Raw genomic sequence first — 17,328 nt, forward strand, 5'->3', positions numbered from 1 at the left:
TTTCCGCTCAACACGCTTGAGCAACATTATTAGAACATACAATTACAATTCCTGGAGGAAGACGTAGCACCAAAACCTCTACTTATATAAGACGCGCGACATGGTAAAGAAGAACATGAAGAGTTTATGTAAGAGTTCAAATTCCGGATATCCACTTCGGTGCCCAGTCTCATCTGCTCCCGCTCAGAAAAAAATCAAAATAAATACTAGAAAATTTCAAAAAATTCCAAATTTTTTTGTGGTGGTAGATAATTTGACGCGTGAGGTGCGCCCCAAAATTCAACTTATTTGGACATCTGAGTAGCTCTCGGCAAAAAAGACAAATTGGGTCAAAACAGTGCGTGAACAGTAAACATTTTTACAGACCCTGATTTTGTCTTTTTTGCCAAGAGCTGCTTAGATTCTCAAATGAGTTGAATTTTGGGGCGCACCTCACGCGTCAAATTATCTACCACCCCAAAAAAAATTGGAATTTTTTGAATTTTTCTAGGTTTTTTTTTGAATTTTTTTCTGAGCGTGGGTGCAGATGAGCTCGGGAGCCAAAACTCCGCGTCCAATTCCGGATATCCACTTCGGTGCCCAGTCTCATCTGCTCCCGCTCAGAAAAAAAATCAAAATAAATACTAGAAAAATTCAAAAAATTCTACTTATATAAGACGTGCGACATGGTAGAGAAGAACATGAAGCACATGGCAGATATTTCATTTATTGTGGGCATCTTAGGTTGAAAACTTGAATTCTCTATCAGAGCATAAAAGGAACGTACAGAAGTTCTAGAAGAAAAAGAAGCACAAGCATATAATTTGTCTATCACAATACCATGCACAGTTCAAATTGTAAAAGTACTGACAGGTTTGGAGAAGTCTGTGGGAGTCACTCTCCCTTTCTTTGACAGTCTGTACAGTAGTCACTTGACCAAAATATCATCTCAAATAAATATATACTACACCATTTTCCTCCCTTCTCAGGTAGTACCATGAGAATTTGTGGTTAGAAAAAGGGATCTCACAACTCATCAAACAACTATCCAATCCACAAGTTTGTAGAAATAAGAGCAATTCCTTCTTCACTAACATCATTCATCAACAACAACTAAGAAACTGATCACCCTTTCAAGACTTATAGGTGACGAGTGCCATTCTATGGCCATCTTAACATAATGCTGACAAACAGCTATGGACATATACTACAAACCCAGTATAAATTAACTATGGACAAGGGAACCCGTCATGGTGCAAAGTGAGACAAGGTCATCAGAATTGGAACCCCCTTTTCCTTACCTCCATCCCCGTGGAAGGGTGTTTGTGATGAGATCTCTATTGGTTGGCATGCTGTACCCATTACCATCCTCCAGTGTTCATTACTGATTCTGGTGTGGTTTGACATTCCCGGGTTTCCATCCGAGTTCCCGAGCCCTTTCCTCCCACAAAGCAGTTAATTTCCTTTGACTGAGCAGCGACTCAGCTGACTTCTCCCTAGCTTCTTCACATGTATCCATGCCTGAACTGCATTTGTCAGCCTCCTTTTGATACTGTGAAGCTAGTTTTTTAGCCTCGAGCAACTTCACATCGGCTTGTTGCTGAGCTTCTGTTGCTTCCTCCTCTCTCTGCTTTAGCTCTTCTATCAGCATTTCTGTGATATTCTTCTCTGTTTCTTCACCGGAAGCATGATTCTTGACCTCTTTGAATTGCTTGGCACAGTCTGGAAACATCAGAAGCAATAATAACCAGTTAAACCAGTCACAAGATAATTGCAAAATATGGCTATGGAATATAAGTGCCCTTGGATGCTTTGCATGACATGTTTAATTGCTTATGATAAGGACATACATAACAAAGTGCATATGTTTACAGACAAGGCAATGCTTCCAAAATACTATGAAAATAAGTACTCCCTCCGTCCCAAATTACTTGTCGCAAAAAATGGATAGAAATGGATGTATCTAGAACTAAAATACATGTAGATAGATACATTTCTGCGACAAGTAATTCCGGACAGAGGGAGTATGAGTGTATGACTTTAGACGTAGAGCTTATGGATTGGTTTCATAATCATACTGCATAGTATGATTATTACTTCAGAAGTAGACTGGCAATTTACCACGTTTATTTGCTTAAGAGTTAATATTTTTCAGAGGTAGCATAATATCCCAATTAAGACTAGCTGTAAATATGGAAAAAACAACTGAGCTTATTTACTTAAACCACTGACTAAACAGAGTATATCATGGATACAAACTAACAATGGAATCCGAAGAGAAGAATAAACATAAGAAAATATTCAGTGACCATACATAATTACTCGGCTACAACCTGAACCGATGTTCTGACTTCTGAATAACTGAAGACATCTTGTCCTCACCCCCAAATTTCAAGCATACTTTAATTATAATCAATCAGTCATGGCAAGGCCAGGCTCAGAAATCTGATGCATAAGCATTGAACATATTGAGAAAGCTAATCTATGGATGATTGTTAGGACATTCAAGTCACAGGTTAGAGCCCCCCCCCAAAAAATCTACAGACCACCTAATCATGCCAAGTTCTTAGCCTATCCCCAGTCCGACCTGCCCCGTCCACAGTAGAACGGAATAGCCAGCGGCTACAGACGCATTGCTCAGCTCTGCACACAAGATTGCACGGCCAAGGAACAGAAAGAAGGGCCATGTGGAAGTGGAACCGGCAGAGCGAGGAGATCTGGGCAGGTAGGTCGGGCACCGACAGCAAGAGGGTACCTTCGGGGAGCTGGAGCAGGGGAAGCGCGTCGCAGTCACAGGCGCAGGCGGGGCAGGCCCCCGGCGAGCGGCCGAGCGCCTCGGCGACGTGCCAGTAGAGCGGCGGGCCGACGATGTAGGCGGCGACGCCGAGCCCGAGCAGCGCCACCAGCGCCTTCACCGCCGCGGGGCTCGGGCCCCACGATGACGACGATGACGACGACGACCCTCCCGCCATTGCCTCTGCGCCGAGGGCGGATGGTGGTACGACCGCGCTGCGCTGCGGGGCGAGGTGGTGGGGTGGGGACTGGGATGGCGTGCCTCGTCGGTGGCTTCGGCGCGGCGGCGTGGGGGTAAAGAGGGGGGAGTGGGAGTGGGAGCGAGTGAGTGGGCACGGACCGGACGCGCGCAAGTGGAGACAGACCGGCCCGAACCGAATGAAATGAGAGGAGAGGATGTGTGGTGGGTGGGTTCGGCACGCGCGCGAAGAACCAACGCTACCAACACCTTTCGATTATTAATGAGTTACATCCAATATTATGTGTAGTATAATTTGACTTGAGGTCAATATTTTGGAGAAGTAGCTTAAAACATTCTATTTTTTCTCGCCAATGAACCAATGAGTCGGTGGTCCAACCGGTGAACACGTGAACCGACCGCCTCGCCGGCTCGATTATCGGTTTGCTTTTTGAAACTGTGCATGTGAGGGAGGGTGGTGACCAAATCTAGAGATCAGACGATGTTGGGATGACTTCTGCTTTCTCTTTCGAAATGAAAAGGTTCTGAAGCCATCTTAGAAGTTCATCGAAGTCACTCCTCTGTCCTGTAGACCTACAGGCTCGAAGTGCCGAGCTTCTAAAACAATGGACACCTACTCGATAGGTTGTTTCTATGCCTCCCAATCCTAAGTCGAACCTACACATCTTTCACATGCATTTCCCTCGATTTTTGTCAAGCTCGAAGATGTTACCTAACCATAATATTCACCCCCCCCCCCCACACACACACACGTACACTCTTGCGTATCGAGTATTTTATTGACGGTTGGGTGTTGAAATGTGTGAGTGAGAGGAGATTTTAAGAGAGGGATCCGTGAAAAGAGATGGTTGTTTGTATACTAGTACATACACAATTTAATGCGCAATATCTAAAAAGTGAGTACCCATCCATATCTTTGGTACTCCCTCTGGTCCTTTTTACTGTGCGCCTAAGTGCAAGCCCAGATACCAATGAGAGCCTCCATTCGAAAATATTGGACTAATTTGCCCCTGTGTCGTATGGAGAAAGCTGGATTACTACAAATCCGTGCATGCAATTGATTACAACGCGCAGCGCCTGTTGATTGGTCGGTCCTTCCTTTTCCTCGTTCCTCCACCATGTGAGTACTCTCTTTGTTTTTATTTAGTCCACATATTAGCTTTGGTCAAAGTCAAACTTTGTAAAGTTTGACAAAGTTTATAAACAAAAATATTAATATATACAATAACAAATCAATACCATTAAATTCATTATTGAATGTATTTTCACATCATATATATTTGTTATGGTAAATGTTTACATTTTTTTTTAAACTTGGTCAAACTTTACAAAGTTTGACTTCAGTCAAACCAAGGCAGGGGCGCGTGGGATGAGGTGAGCAGTTACTGTTGGTTGCATGCAAAGCGATAAATCAGGGATATGATAGGAAAGAATCGCTCAAAAAGTGGATCACGCAGATCATTCGCCGAAAAAGCGAAAAAAGTTATACGCACGCTAAATAGGACTGGAGGGAGTACATAGATAAACTCGGTAAAGCGCATAACTGGATATATTCGTTTCATGGCACTATTCATGCATCTACGTCGGGGAGGTAATTTTTATTTGGTTCAGATGAAAACACAAGAATTTAAAATCCCCACGGGCCTCATTGTAGAACTCCTACAAAAAAAGTACAAGAACGAGATCTTTAGTGTCATAATAACATCATAATTGTATTTTCTCATGTGACACTAGTGCAGAACCGGGCTATAGCCCCGGTTCGTAAGGGCCTTTAGTGCCGGTTCTGTAACCGGCACTAAAGGGTGGGGACTAAAGGTCCTCCCCCTCCCCTTTAATACCGGTTCAGCACGAACCGCCGCTAAAGGCCGAGTGTGGGGAGACCTTTAGTACCCGTTGGTGTTACCAACCGGTAGTAAAAAGTTTGGGGGCTTTTGGTTTTATTATTTATTTTCCTTTAATTTTGTATTTTCTATTTAATTCTTTTTCGTTTGCTGGTATTTTACGATATTACATATTGTACACGTTATGCATATATATAAATAAAATTTCTCATAGAACCGACTATATAGGACAAATATTTCCTACAAGCAGTGGTAGTTACCACCACTTCTGTTTTGTATGTTGTATGTAGTATCAGTCGAAACCGAGAGTATATACGTGTAGTATGTAGTATATAACAATGATAAAGTAGTATATATACAAATTTTTAGATAGTATGTACCATTTTTTGAGTATGCTCTTTTTTACGTACAAATATGTATATATTTCACAAATATAACAAAAACTATGGGCTCATATGCAATTTTTTCATGTAACTTGTTTTGAAATATCTTAAATATAGTATATGAACATATTTAAAATAATAAAATAGTATATATAGTACCACATGCTAGTATATGAGACATGTGGGGTAACTACCACCGGGTGGGAGGATGAATTTTCCCTACATGTAGTATCTTAGATATATATACAGTTTTTCCTACATGTAGCCTTCAGAGCCGGTGGCGTTTGCCTTGGTGCCTTAGGAGCACGATGACAATTGGGAGTAGTTCATTGGGGCGTTAGCTCGTAGTCGAATTCCCCTTTGGGATCTATGACCTCGTCGAACAAAAATCCCGCTATTTCCTCTTAAAGTGCTCGTATGCGCTCCACTGGTAGGAGTGTCTCCCGCACCGATTCGAACTGTTAAGAAGGAGATCAATATGCATGCGATTAGTTATGTGACTATATATCGATAATGACGTAAAAATTGTGAATATTGTTCTGTCAAACGCGCGTATCCATAGCTGTCTATCAGTTTTGATCCTTTCGGACGTCATCATGCGAATGTTCTCAAAAACACAGTATGCACACACATCACTCCCCTGCGCCTACTTCAGGGCCTTTACGAGAATAGAATTTAATCAGATAATAATTAATCAAGCATGATAATTAATGGTATTGAAACTAGAATTAAAGAGATGCATGGTATGTAGCTAGATAGTACTATTTAATTAATTATACCTTGGGTTGAAACCAGTGCAGGTTTTCTCTCCATTCGCCTGGAACCTCTTTCGAATTCTTGAACTTTGCCCAAGCCCTGCCCGCCGATAAAGAAAATGAATAAACGAGTTATTAAATAGTTGATATCAGGAAATGACGAACTAAAGAGGCCGACATATAGTTAATAATGATTGAAATTACCTGTCGACTATCCCCTTCACGATTGTGCAGTCTTTCTTATCTTTAAGTAATGAGTCCAGTATTTTAACTGTTGCTTCGTCAACTTTATTGATTAATAAGATCCAATGGTGACTGCATGCACACACGTTTGCATGTCTTAATTAAGTGGCATGTGCATAACACTCATCAACTACCCTAAACCCTATACACTTAATTATTAACATCTAGCTAACTAGTAAGTAAAAAAAGAATTTGTAGTACAAGACACTTGACTCACGTATAGTTGTAAGGAAGTAGTATATGTTCATTGGTATTGAGACGCTTCAAGAACTCTAGCATGTTTTCTCTACATCTGCTTGATACCATTGATATGTCCATGTTTCTTCATTAACGGTATTTGGGTTAATGAACCCATTGCCATAGCGTCCAGCTTTTTTCATTTCATACATCTTCAACCTGCATAATACCACATAAAAGAATATAGTGAGGATAATTACAAGCAATGATCGATTAATGAGCACTACAGCTAGCTTGAGACTTGAATTACAGAAAGAAATCACCTACAGACAATAGCAACTGACGATAGATTTGGAGTGCGTCTTAATTGAATAACTGGAATAGTTCTGAATACTCAATGGATAAAGCTAGCTTATTGAAGTAATACTCTTCCTTGACTTTCACCATGAGGCCCTCTAGATTATTACTCTTGGTAATTTTCATGTACCAATCATGCAATTGATACATTCTCGTTGGAAGGTTCTTGACCTCCTCAGGCTTGACCAAAGGTTGGCCGCGGACATATTTCCGTTTTATGTCCTGCTCTTTAAGCTTAGGCATGGGCTGAATCTCGAGGAGTTGTCCAATAGTGATACTGAGCATTTTAGCGTTTCGTCTATGCTCGTCGGTTATTACCAGCTGACCGGCGCCGGTACTATCATGTGTTGGTACAACAAGCGGGGGGATCGATTGCGCCGCCTATTCTCCTAGCTGGGGAATGGTTTTCCCGCATTTTTGGCCAGCTGCTTGGCTCGAGCTCGAGCTCGACCCCTTTTGTCGTGCTCGATGTGCCTTCCTGATTTGGCGCTCATAGTCTGGGTCAACAGGCTTGGGAGCTGGTGCTCGCGCCATACGAATAAAGTGGTCAATCTTATCCTCGGGCACTTTCTCCCTTAGTGGCGGTGCCGGTTTTGGTCCGAAATGGGCATCCACTTGGGCCTTCACTATGGCTTCGTTTTGCTCCTTGGTCATGTCGTAAGGCCTCTGCGGAAGAGGTGCGAGCCTTTTTGGACCATATTGAAATCGCTTGCCTCCGCCTGTACCTCCTGTACTACCTCGACTTGTAGCACTACGCACCATAGCTGCGGCGGCTCTCTTCCGCGATTGCTGAGGCAGCGGAGACGGCTGACGCGGTGTCATACTTGGAGGAGGAGTGGCATGCGTTGGTGGACTTGAAGCAGGAGGAGTGGCCTCACGCGTTGGCTGAGTTGAAGCAGGAGGAGTGGCCTCACACGTTGGCTGAGTTGAAGCAGAAGGAGTGGCCTCACGCGTTGGAGGAGCGTGAGTCGTTTGCTCCTCGTCACTTCCTGGAATTTCAAGCTCTAGCTGACGCGGTGTCGGTGGCCTTTGAAAGATGATGCAATCCTTTCTCCATAGGATGATACGATGTATGGCCTCTCTCAGTGTGTGCTCCTCGTCACCTCCAGGAATGTCAAGCTATAGCCCAGAATATTGGTCCACCACCTCATCAACCACGACACGAGCATAGCCGGCTGGAATCGTTCTGCAATGGTAGGTTGCTCCGGGGGGATTTGTATAAGCAATGACGTCTGCCGCCTTCAAGGATATGTTCTATATTTTGAAGTGTAGCTCACAATTAGTGTTCTCCATGATGACATCCATAGGGTATCTATCCAGCAGTGCGTCGCCCGGGGCGGAACCCACGCTGCTTCTCGGCATGGATGGGATGGTGCTATCCAATGCTAGATCATCCGCTAGCTGCGGCCGCTGCTAAGACCCCCTTTCCTGGCTAAGCGAGTCGATCTGCTGCTGCTGCCTCTGCAATTTGAGTGCCAAGTCCGTGTGCGCTGATTCTAGGCCTTGAAGGGGTTCTGCTTCCTACTTCCTCTGCTTGTCCTCCAGCTTCTTCTTCTTCTCCTCCTCCATCTTCCTTCTCACACGGCTTCTGTAGTCGGAGTTCCACTCAGAAAAACCCTCATACCATGGAACAACGCCCTTGCCTCGTGTTCTTCTCGGGTGTTCAGGATTTCCCAGGGTGCGCGTAAGCTCGTCGTTCTCTCTGTTGGGCGTGAACACTGTCGGTAGGGGGTCCCGAACTGTGCGTCTAAGGCTAATGGTAACAGGAGGCAGGGGACACGATGTTTTACCTAAGTTCGGGCCCTCTCGATGGAGGTAATACCCTACTTCCTACTTGATTGATCTTGATGATATGAGTATTACAAGAGTTGATCTACCACAAGATCGTAGAGGCTAAACCCTAGAAGCCAGCCTATGATTATGATTGTTGTTGTCCTACGGACTAAACCCTCGGGTTTATATAGACACCGGAGGGGGCTAGGGTTACACAGAGTCAGTTACATAGAAGGAAATCTACATATCCGAATATCCAAGCTTGCCTTCCACGCAAAGGAGAGTCCCATCCAGACACGGGACAAAGTCTTCAATCCTGTATCTTCATAGTCCAACAGTCCGGCCAAAGTATATAGTCCGGCTGTCCGAGGACCCCTTAATCCAGGACTCCCTCAGTAGCCCCTGAACCAGGCTTCAATGACGATGAGTCCGGCGCGCAGATTGTCTTCGGCATTGCAAGGCGGGTTCCTTCTCCGAATTCTTCGTAAGAGATTTAGAACACAAGGATCGTGTACGGCTTTGCAAAACAAGTTCCACATTCCACCGTAGAGAGTATAATATTCCACAAATCTAATTTGCTGACAGCTTTTTATAGCATGACATCACGCCACGCTCCGGTCATTATCCGAACCGTTTTTCACAACCAGCCACCGCACATATCACGAAGTGGTTTTATCGGCATGTCTTGTCGAAGCAGAGATCATGTCCCCTTGTCACGGGATCTTCATCAATTTAGATGTGGGTAACCCAACCGTGCCATCAAACGTGGCGTTTGGGGAATAAGCGATTTTAGCGTGCAAGTGGGGAGGCACAAGATATTTTCTGCCTTTATAAGGGGATGAGAGTCTTCCCTTTCACCCACGCCCTTCCCTATTCATCCATTCCTTTCCGCCCGAGCCCTAGCGCCCAAGCGTTTCTCTTCTTCGCCAAAAAGGCTTCCCGAAGATGTCCGGATCTGAAGCAGGAGGCAAGTGGATGGCCTCTACCGTTCGGCAGAAGGACATCAAAAAGCTTTGGGGGGCTGGGTATCTGGCCAAGAGAATTGGCCACCGTCTTCCGACGGCGGACAGATAGTCCCCACCCTGGAACCCCATGAGAGGGTGGTATTTCTCCCTCATTTTGTTCGCAGGCTAGGGTTTCCCCTCCACCCATTCGTTCGCGGCGTCATGTACTATTACGGGATTGATTTCCATGATCCATCCCCAAATAATATTGTTCCAACGTATTCTTGGAATTCTCCCGTTGTCTTCTCTTGTCACCCCCCACACACACACTTGGGTATTGAGTATTTTATCAAGGGTTGGGTGTTGAAATGTGTGAGTGAGAGGAGATTTAAGAGAGTAGAATCCAAGAAAACAAATGGTTGGTTGTATACTAGATACACAATTTAATGTGCAATGTCTAAAAAGAGAGTACCCACCCAAATCATTGGTACATAGATGAACTCTGTAAAGCACATACCAGGATATATTCGTTTCATGCCACTATTCATGCATCTAGTTCAAAGGATCAGAGGGGGGATGAAGGTAATTTTTATTTGGCTCGGATGAAAACTCAAGAATTTAAAATCCCCATGGGCCTCTTTGTAGAATTCCTACAAAAGAAAGTACACGAACAAGATCTTTAGTGTCATAACAACATCATAATTGAATTTTCTCATGTCAGTTGACTTTAATATGACTATGGGATACCCCTATTCTTCTATTCATCTGAACCAATTTGTAAAATTCTGATGTTTCCTAATACTCTCTTTATATGTATTACTATCATATTCGTGGGTTCTACACATTCTTAGATTTTAAGATACTGCGAACTAAGAGGCTTTGCAGTTCGCATGTTCAAAATTCCACGAACCATTTCCTCGAAAATAATCCTACAAAGCAAAGAAGCCCTAAACCTCAACTGTATTATGGAAGAGGGAAACAAAATCACATGCAAGCATCCCCCGCAAAAAAATAAAATCACATGCAAGCATGTCGAGTGGCGTAGTAAAGTCAAGACCAGTCAGTCCGGACGTTTGAGGCGCCAGGTTGGGTTGAAATTTCCGATGCACCCCACCAAAAGTTTCGTACTGACCTGAATAGGATGGTACAAAACTTTTGGTGGGGTGCATCGGAAGGCAAACGGAAAACACATTGGTTGGCATGGCCGAAGATACAAGCTCACAAAAGCAAGGGCGGCTTGGGATTCAGAGATTTTCACCTCTTCAACCATGCTCTCCTAGCGAGACAAGCCTGACGCCTGTTAACTAATCCCAACAACTTGTGTGCGCGGGTTCTAAAGGCACAGTACTACCCAGAGGGGCGCCTCGAAGACACGGTCTTCTCGGGGAATGCATCCCCGACTTGGCAGGCGATTTAGCATGGCCTTGAGCTCTTGAAGAAGGGCATCATATGGCGCATCGGGGACGGGTGGAACATCCGCATATGGCGCGACCGGTGGCTACCCAGGGAGCCGTCGCATCAACCCGTGTCCCCGCAGGGCATGTGCCGCCTCAGGAGGGTGGCGGATCTCTTGGACGGCGCTGGGTCCTGGCGCACGAACCTTCTTCATCGCTACTTCCTCCTGGTGGATATCGATGTCATCACCAACATCCGTACTTCGCCTCGCATCCCGGACGACATCATTGCATGGGCACCTGAGAGGAACAGTATCTTCACCGTTCGGTCCGCCTACCTCTTAGCCATGGACGAGCGCGAGCATCCATTCATGTCCGCCACGAGCAGGGCACCGGATGGTCATCGTGCCATCTGGAAGATCATATGGGGGTGCCCTGCTCCCCCGAAGGTACGCGTCTTCGCCTGGAGAATCGTCACCAACTCACTTGCTACTTGGGCCAATAAATTCTCACGGCATCTCGAGCTTACAGACATAAGCCCCCTCTGTGCTATGGAACGTGAGGACGGATTCCATGCACTTTGCAGGTGCCCCTTGGCAAGGAAGCTCTGGCGCATCATCGCTCTGGACCGGAACATCCCCAAGGTGGAGTCCATCCATGATACATGCCCTGAGTGGGTCTTCTCACTGTTGGATGATACGTCTCCAACGTATCTATAATTTATGAAGCATTCATGCTATTCTATTATCTGTTTTGAATTATTATGGGCTTTATTATACACTTTTATTTTACTTTTGGGACTAACCTATTAACCGGAGGCCCAGCCCATATTGTTGTTTTATTGCCTACTTCAGTATTTCGAGGAAAAGGAATATCAAACGGAGTCCAAATGGAATGAAACCTTCGGCATCGTGATTTTTTGGAAGATTATCATCCTGGAGACTTGGAGTTCACGTCAGAAGATCCTCGAGGCAGCCACGAGATAGGAGGCCCCCCTGTAGGGCGCGCCCCCTGTCTCGTGGGCCCCTCGAGCACCCCCCGACCGACTTCTTTCGCCTATATAAGCCAACGTACCCTAAAACCATCGAATATCAAGATAGATCGGGAGTTCCGCCGCCGCAAGCCTCTGTAGCCGCCAAAAACCTCTCGGGAGCCCATTCCGTCACCCTGCCGGAGGGGGATCCCATCACCGGTGGCCATGTTCATCATCCCGGCGCTCTCCATGACGAGGAGGGAGTAGTTCACCCTCGGGGCTGAGGGTATGTACCAGTAACTATGTGTTTGATCTCTCTCTCTCTCTCTCGTGTTCTCTCTATGGCACAATCTTGATGTATCGCAAGCTTTGCTATTACAGTTGGATCTTATGATGTTTCTCCCCCTCTACTCTCTTGTGATGAATTGAGTTTCCCTCTTGAAGTTATCTTATCGGATTGAGTCTTTATTTGAGAACACTTGATGTATGTCTTGCCGTGTTTATCTGTGGTGACAATGGGATATCACGTGCCACTAGATGTATGTTTTGGTGACCAACTTGCGGGTTCCGCTTATGAACCTATGCATAGGGGTTGGCACATGTTTTGTTGACTCTCCCGTAGAAACTTTGGGGCACTCTTTGAAGTACTTTGTGTTGGTTGGATGAATCTGAGATTGTGTGATGCATATCGTATAATCATGCGCACGGATACTTGAGGTGACAATGGACTATCTAGGTGACATTAGGGTTTTGGTTGATTTGTGTCTTAAAGGTGTTATTCTAGTACGAACTCTTGAATAGATTGATCCGAAAGAATAACTTTGAGGTGGTTTCGTACCCTACCATAATCTCTGCGTTTGTTCTCCACTATTAGTGGCTTTGGAGTGACTCTTTGTTGCATGTTGAGGGCTTGTTATATGATCTAGCCATGTTATTATTGTTGAGAGAACTTGCACTAGTGAAAGTACGAACCCTAGGCCTTGATTCCTATCATTGCAATACCGTTTGCGCTCACTTTTATCATTAGTTACCTTGCTGTTTTTATAATTTCAGATTACAAATACCTTTATCTACCATCCATATTGCACTTGTATCACCATCTCTTCGCCGAACTAGTGCACCTATACAATTTACCATTGTATTGGGTGTGTTGGGGACACAAGAGACTCATTGTTATTTGGTTGCAGGGTTTCTTGAGAGAGACCATCTTCATCCTACGCCTCCTACGGATTGATAAACCTTAGGTCATCCACTTGAGGGAAATTTGCTACTGTCCTACAAACCAGTGCACTTGCAGTCCCAACAACGTCTACAGGAAGAAGGTTGTGTAGTAGACATCAAGCTCTTTTCTAGCGCCATTGCCGGGGAGGCTAGGTAAGCGGCACTCACACCCCGTCAACTAAGCTCTTTTCTGGCGCCGTTGCCGGGGAGGTGAGTGCTTGAAGGTATATCTTTAGATCTTGCAATCGAATCTTTTTGTTTCTTGTTTTATCACTAGTTTAGTTTATAAAAGAAAACTACAAAAAAATGGAGTTAAGTTTGTCTCGTACGCTTCGTCTTTTTGATATCTTTCGTGAGTATGATGGAAAGGAAAATTGTGCTCAAGTGCTATAAGAAGAGTGCATTAAAATGCTTGGTACTGAATCTTTGAATGATGAGCATGATTGCAATGTTGTTACTATGAACTCCTTGAATACCCGTAGTACTAATGATGATTGCTCTAGTCATGATGAAAATATCTCTTATGAGCATGTCAACTTTTGTGGAGTGCATGTTTGCATGAACACACCAAATAGAGAAGATAGATATTGCAAGAGGCATAAGTATTTAGAAATTAAATGGTTGCAAGAAAGGCTAAATGTGAGTGCTGAAAATTTAAATTTTCTTTGCCGTACTTGTGAACTTCTCAATGAACGTGGTCATTTACATCTCCTATGCAAATTGTTTCATGATCGAATCGTGTCCAAAAATTGTGATGATTTTATATCCCTTGCACATTATAATGAATTTAGTTTGCTTTTGGGTTATGAAGAGTTGAATGTTTAACTAAGCATATTCCAGAATTTAATCTTGAGCATTTCCTTGATATTGATCTAGAAAATATTTATAAGTTTTGTGCAGAGAATTGCATTGAAAATCCTTACATTGCCAATTACCTAAAGAAAAGAAAGCAAATAGAAGACAATGAGAATACTAATGAAAAGGAAGAGACTTCCCAATATCCTCCTATTATTTCTTGTGATGAATTAGGTAACGAGGAGGAGCTTTGTATTCAACCAATATCGTCAATAAGGAGCTCAAAGAGGAAGGTTGAACCCACACATAATGTGAAAAAGAAAAGGAAAAGAAGGGGCAACAAAGGTAAAAAGGTATCCCTCCCAAATGATGTTGCTCCTACTACTCATTGTGATGATGATAATTGCTATACTATTGGTGCTATCCATACTATTAATGATGAGAGTGATTATGCTTATGATATGAAAAGACCCAAGCTTGGGGAAGCTATGTTTGATGAGGATGAAATATTTGAGAATATATTTGCTGAAATTAATGTTTGTCCCAAGCTTGGGGATGCTATGTTTAATGAAGATGATATTTTTAGCATCCCAAGTTTTGATATGCAAAGTTGTTATGATGATAGCATGCCTTTTACCTATGATGATTATATTGATGAAAGTGGGTTTGGAAGAGAGTCAACTTTAGTAAGTAGTGATCCCACTATTTTGGAGGATGTTGAATTTTATTGTGATGAATACGGAAGTGGATTTGGAAGAGTGTCAACTTTATTTAGTGATTCCACTATCTTGGAAGAGGTTTCAATCGATTATCATGAGAACGAAGTTGCTACTTATGATGATTATTGTGATGAAACTTATGCTATAAAAAGTAGTGATGATTATATTTATAAAACTTGTCATGATTATCATTACCCTTTTTCTGAACATTACTCTTTTAATGTGGAAACAATTTTTAGTGTTCAAGTCTTTTATGATACTTCCACTATTCCGAATGATAAGAATTTTGCTCATGTGGAGAGTAGTAAATTTTCTATGCTTTTAGATCATGAAAAGAATGCTTTAGGTGCTGGTTATATTGTTGAATTCATTCATGATGCTACTGAAAATTATTATGAGGGAGGAATATATGCTTGTAGGAATTGCAATAATGCCAAGTTTCCTCTCTATGTGTTTAAAATCTTGAAGTTATGCTTGTTTTGCCTTCCTATGCTAGTTGATTATTGTTCCCATAAATTGTTTGCTCACAAAATCCCTATGCATAGGAAGTGGGTTATACTTAAATGTGCTAGTCATATGCTTCATGATGCTCCTGTTATGTTTCAATTCTTATCTTTTATGTGAGCATCATTGCCATCATCATGCCTAGCTAGAAAGGCATTAAAGAAAAGCGCTTGTTGGGAGACAACCCAATATTTACCCCTACTGTTTTTATGTGTCCACATGATTATGCTACTGTATTAATCATGTTTTATAGCTTTTGTTTCAATAAAGTGCCAAGTAAGACCTTTAGGATAGCTTATGGTGATAGTTGTGTTGATCCTGCTGAATAAAGTTTTCTTGCTTCTTGAATAGAATACCAAGATCTGAATTCTTAAATGAGAGAGAGTCTTCGCATAAATAATTATGCAACTATATGAAGACTCTCTCTCATTAAAGAATTTCAGATCTTGGTATCTTATTCAAGCAGCAAGCAAAACAAAATAAAATGACATTGCAAGGATAGCACAACCCAGGTGAAGAAGCAAAAACTTAGGCTCAACCGATACTAACTGATAGTTGTTGAAGAAGAAAGGTGGGATGTCTACCGGGGTATCCCCAAGCTTAGATGCTTGAGACTTCTTGAAATATTATCTTGGGGTGCCTTGGGAATCCCCAAGATTTAACTTTTGGGACTCCTTAATTCCTCTCATATCATGGTTTCTTTTTATCAAAAGCTTCATTCACAACAAACTCAACAAGAACTCGTGAGATAGATTAGTATAAACCAATGCAAAACCTTATCATTTTCTACTGTAACAAATCACTAAAATTATTATTCAACATTTCATACTAAATGACTCTGCATATTTAATACTCCTATCCTTAAATAGAATCATTGAACAAGCAAACATATGCAAACAATGCAACCATAACAGCAATCTGTCAAAACAGTACAGTCTGTAAAGAATGCAAGAGTATTAATACTTCCCTGACTCCAAAAATTACGAACTAAAATTCCCACTGTAATAAATTTATCATAGCTCAATATGCAAAAAGATTCAACATTATACCATTCTCTGAATTTTCTAGGGAATTTTTGCAACAGCGGTAAACTTTCTGTTTTCAAACAGCAACATGTATACTAGCAAAATAAGCATGGCAAAGGCTATCCTTGACTTTTTTTATTGAAATTAAAGATGCAAAACATTATTCTAACTAACAGCAAACAAAAACTAACAAAATAAAATGGCGCTCCAAGTAAAACACATATCATGTGGTGAATAAAAATATAGCTCCAAGTAAAATTACCGATGAACGAAGACGAAAGAGGGGATGCCTTCCGGGGCATCCCCAAGCTTAGGCTCTTGGTTGTCCTTGAATATTACCTTGGGGTGCCTTGGCATCCCCAATCTTAGGCTCTTGACACTCCTTATTCCATAGTCCATCGAATCTTTACCCAAAAGTTGAAAACTTCAACCACACAAAACTCAAAACAAAACTCGTAAGCTCCGTTAGTATAAGAAAATTAAACCACCACTTAGCTACTGTAATGAACTCATTTTAAATTCATATTGGTGTAATATCTACTGTATTCTAACTTCTCTATGGTTCATACCTTCCGATACTACTCATAGATTCATCAAAATAAGCAAACAACACATAGAAAACAGAATCAGTCAAAACAGAACAGTCTGTAGTAATCTGTATAAAACGTATACTTATAGAACCCCAAAAATTATGAAATAAATTGCGGGACCTGATCAAGTTTTCTATTAATCATCTGCAAAAATAATAAACCTAAAATCGCTCTCAAGTAAAAAATGGCAGCTAATCTCGTGAGCGCTAAAGTTTCTGTTTTTCACAGCAAGATCACATAAACTTCACCCAAGTCTTCCCAAAGGTTCTACTTGGCACTTTATTGAAACAAAAGCTATAAAACATGATTAATACAGTAGAATAATCATGCGTACACACAAAAACAGTAAGGATAAATATTGGGTTGTCTCCCAACAAGAGGTTTTCTTTAATGCCTTTCTAGCTAGGCATGATGATGACAATGATGCTCACATAAAAGATAAGAATTGAAACATAAAGAGAGCATCATGAAGCATATGACTAGCACATTTAAGCCTAACCCTCTTCCTATGCATAGGGATTTTTTGAGCAAACAACTTATGGGAACAATAATCAACTAGCAAAGGAAGGTAAAACAAGCATAGCTTCAAAACTTTAAGCACATAGAGAGGAAACTTGATATTGTTGCAATTCCTACAAGCATATGTTCCTCCCTCATAATAAT

General features: G+C 42.3%; 1 protein-coding gene across 1 annotated transcript; it reads right to left on the minus strand.

The window, feature by feature from the left end:
* Window positions 1-911: 911 nt before the first annotated feature.
* On the minus strand, window positions 912-3,137 carry LOC123113493 (uncharacterized). The gene is made up of 2 exons (XM_044534732.1): window positions 2,735-3,137; window positions 912-1,701 (listed from the first exon to the last, which is right to left on the minus strand). The coding sequence occupies exons 1-2, from the start codon at window positions 2,949-2,951 to the stop codon at window positions 1,361-1,363; spliced, it is 558 nt and encodes a 185-aa protein (XP_044390667.1). The 5' UTR covers window positions 2,952-3,137; the 3' UTR covers window positions 912-1,360.
* Window positions 3,138-17,328: the final 14,191 nt, after the last annotated feature.

The sequence above is a fragment of the Triticum aestivum genome, chromosome 5B (assembly GCF_018294505.1).
Source record: "Triticum aestivum cultivar Chinese Spring chromosome 5B, IWGSC CS RefSeq v2.1, whole genome shotgun sequence".
NCBI classification, from domain to species: domain Eukaryota; kingdom Viridiplantae; phylum Streptophyta; class Magnoliopsida; order Poales; family Poaceae; genus Triticum; species Triticum aestivum.